Here is a 2828-nt window from a genome sequence, read left to right on the forward strand (position 1 = left end):
AGGTAGCCACTAGCTAGCTAGCCACTGACAAGCTAGCTAGCCGGCCGCTAGCTAGCCACTAGCTAGCTAGCTAGCCGTCCGCCAGCTAGCTAGCCAGCTGGGTAGCTAGCTAGGCAGCCGGTGGCCCAGTCAGCCGGCTAGCTAGCTGGCTAGCTAGCTGGGCAACCTGCCTTCTAGCTAGCTAGCCACGGTTCCTCGTTGGCCAGCTAGCTAGCCAACAAGCTAGCTAGCCAACAAGCTAGCTAGCCAACATGCTAGCTAGCCAACATGCTAGCTAGCCAACATGCTAGCTAGCCAACAAGCTAGCTAGATGGCCAGCCAGCTAGCTAGCTGGCTAGCTAACAAGCTATCTATCAAGCTAGCTATCTGGCCAGCTAGCTAGCTAGCTAGCTAGCTGGCAAGGCAGCTAGCCAAGGCGCCTCGTGCTGGCGACAATCCGATTTAAATGTTTTCCTCCGGAGCGAGAAACCCCAAACCCTAAACCCTAAACCCTAAACCCTAAACCCTAAACCCTGGAAGTGGCTGAAGTTTAAGTGTTATGAGGCTCAGAGAGAAGCAAAAAAGACTGCCAATGCTCTAAACCCTAAAAGCTGTTCGAGGGTTTGCTGCAGCAGCTCTAAGAAATGGGGCTGGGGCGAGGGTTTAGGGTTTAGGGTTTAGGGTTTAGGGTTTAGGACCTGCGTGGGGGCCCTGCAAGAGCTGCTATCTGAGGCTTTGCTGCTGCAGCAAAATGAAAGAAAAGAAGAAGCAGCAGGGCCCACACAAAGGCCTTCAAAAGACCCCAAAGAAGGGCCTGAAGAGGGTACTGAGGGGGCCCCCCCGAAGAGGGTCTCGGGGGCCCCCGAGGGGCCCCCCGACGGGGCCTCGGGGGGCCCCTGGGGGCCCCCAAGCGGGCCCTCGGGGGCCCCCCGGGGGCCCCCCATGAGGGCCTCGGGGGGCCCCTGGGGGCCCCCAGAGCTCACAACGCGCGTTGCTGTTTGGGGCCCCTCAACTGAACTCACCGAAAGGGCCCCCAGGGGGCCCCCCAGGGGGGCCCCCAGGGGGGCCCCCAGGGGGGCCCCCAGGGGGGCCCCCGGGGGGGCCCCTAGGGGGGCCCCCAAGGGGTGCGTAAGGGCCCCGCAGCTGCAGGGGGCCCAAGGGGGCCCCTCAACCCCTAAAGCCTCTGCCACTTCAAGGGCTAGCTCTGGAGTTAAAGCCAAAGGCAGCTGCTGCTCTTCGGGGCCCCCGGGGGCCCCCGGGGCCCCGGGGGCCCCGGGGGCCCCAGGGGCCTCGGGGGCCCCAGGGGCCCCGGGGGCCCCCGGGGGCTCGGGGGGGCCCCCGGGCCCCCCAAAATCTACACCCGGGGCCCCTAGGGGCCCCCGTAGACCCCCATTGGGGGCCCCCGGGGCCCCCCATGAACCCACGGGGGAGGCCCCTGGGGGCCCCACTAATGTCTCACGGGGGCCCCCTGGGGCCCCCCACGAACCCTCACTGGGGGCCCCTGGGGCCCCTCCTAAACCCTCATGGGGGGCCCCTGGGGGCCCCCCAAGACCCTCGCTGGGGGCCCCCGATGCCCCTGCGGGACCCACTTGGGGGCCCCCTGGGAAGGCCATTTAGGGTTTGGGGGCCCCCTGGGGGCCCCCAGGAGGCTTAGGCAAAAAAGGGGGAAAGAAAAGGAAATTAAATTGAAGAGAAAAATGGAAATAAATTTATTTAAATGAAATGATTGAAAGAAGAAGACAAAAAGAACAAAAAAGATTTATTTATTTATTTCCAAAATTCAATTTTATTCACTTTTATACCAAGTTTCTGCTCCTTGTGGCAGCTTTTCACCTCCTAGGGTTTAGGGTTTAGGGTTTAGGGTTTAGGGTTTAGGGTTTAGGGCCCCCGAAGGGGCCCCGGGGGCCCCCCGGGGCCCCCGGGGGGCCCCTGGGGGCCCCCCTAAGGGTCTTCCCAGACTTTTGATTTTGTACACACTTCCACTTGTGATATTTTTAATTTTTTGCTGCTCCAGCAAATTCAAAAAGCAGCAGCAGCAGCAGCAGCAGCTGCAGCAGCAGCAGCGGGAGAAACGGAAGCGCAGCAGCAGCAGCAGCAGCTGCAGCAGCAGCAGCAGCAGCTGCAACAGCAGCAGCAGCAGGGGCTGTTTCTGTGCTGCAGCAAAATGGCTGCGCGCTGCTCAGGTGTCTGTACACCTGAGCCTTCAGGTGTATCTACAGCTAAGCTGCAGCAGCAACTTCAGGGCCTCACTTGCCAGCCAAATTCGCTGCTGCAGGACACTCTATACACTATTCTTGTCGAGTAAGTCCTGCTGCTGCTGCTGCTGCTGCTGCTGCTGCTGCTGCTGCAGCTGCTGCTGCTGCAGCAGCAGCAGCAGCGGTTGCTGCTGCTGCTGTTGCTGTTGCGGGAGCTCCTCTGTTGCTGGCGCTGCTGCTGCTGCTGCTGCTGCTGCTGCGCAGAATCGCCGTCGGCGTGTCTGGGCTCCTTCTTCGGCCGAGGGTTTAGGGTTTAGGGTTTAGGGTTTAGGGTTTAGGGTTTAGGGTTTAGGGTTTGTGCGTGCAGGGGCGTCCCCGTCCCCACCCCCTGCACCAGCACTTTTTGTCTTTCTGCAGAAACCCCAACAGCTTTTATTCACAAAGTCTTCATCACTGACAAAGACCAAATCAATTACCAAATCGAAGCTTCAGCAGACTGGCCCTCCCCTTGGGGGCCCCCGGGGGGCCCCCCGGGGGGCCCCTGGGGGGCCCCGCGGCTTGAGCCCCTCGGGAGCGCTCTTGGGGGGCCCCCAGGGGGGCCCCCAGGGGCCCCCAACGCCCGCTAAAAGGGGCCCCAGGGGGCCCCTGGGGTGC

At 62.0% G+C, this 2828-nt stretch overlaps 1 protein-coding gene across 1 annotated transcript in view; it reads left to right on the top strand.

The window, feature by feature from the left end:
* Positions 1-2800, top strand: part of ENH_00070850 (hypothetical protein) — a gene marked incomplete at both ends in the record, with an annotated part of 3863 nt that extends 1063 nt beyond the window's left edge. The window contains 3 exons of the mRNA XM_013582575.1: positions 675-1107; positions 1994-2280; positions 2542-2800. Coding sequence (XP_013438029.1) covers positions 675-1107; positions 1994-2280; positions 2542-2800 — 979 coding nt within the window. The remainder of the gene's footprint in view (positions 1-674; positions 1108-1993; positions 2281-2541) is intronic.
* Between the last annotated feature and the right edge of the window lie 28 nt (positions 2801-2828).

The sequence above is a fragment of the Eimeria necatrix genome, genomic scaffold, assembly GCF_000499385.1.
Source record: "Eimeria necatrix Houghton genomic scaffold, Enh_scaff690, whole genome shotgun sequence".
NCBI classification, from domain to species: Eukaryota; Apicomplexa; class Conoidasida; order Eucoccidiorida; family Eimeriidae; genus Eimeria; species Eimeria necatrix.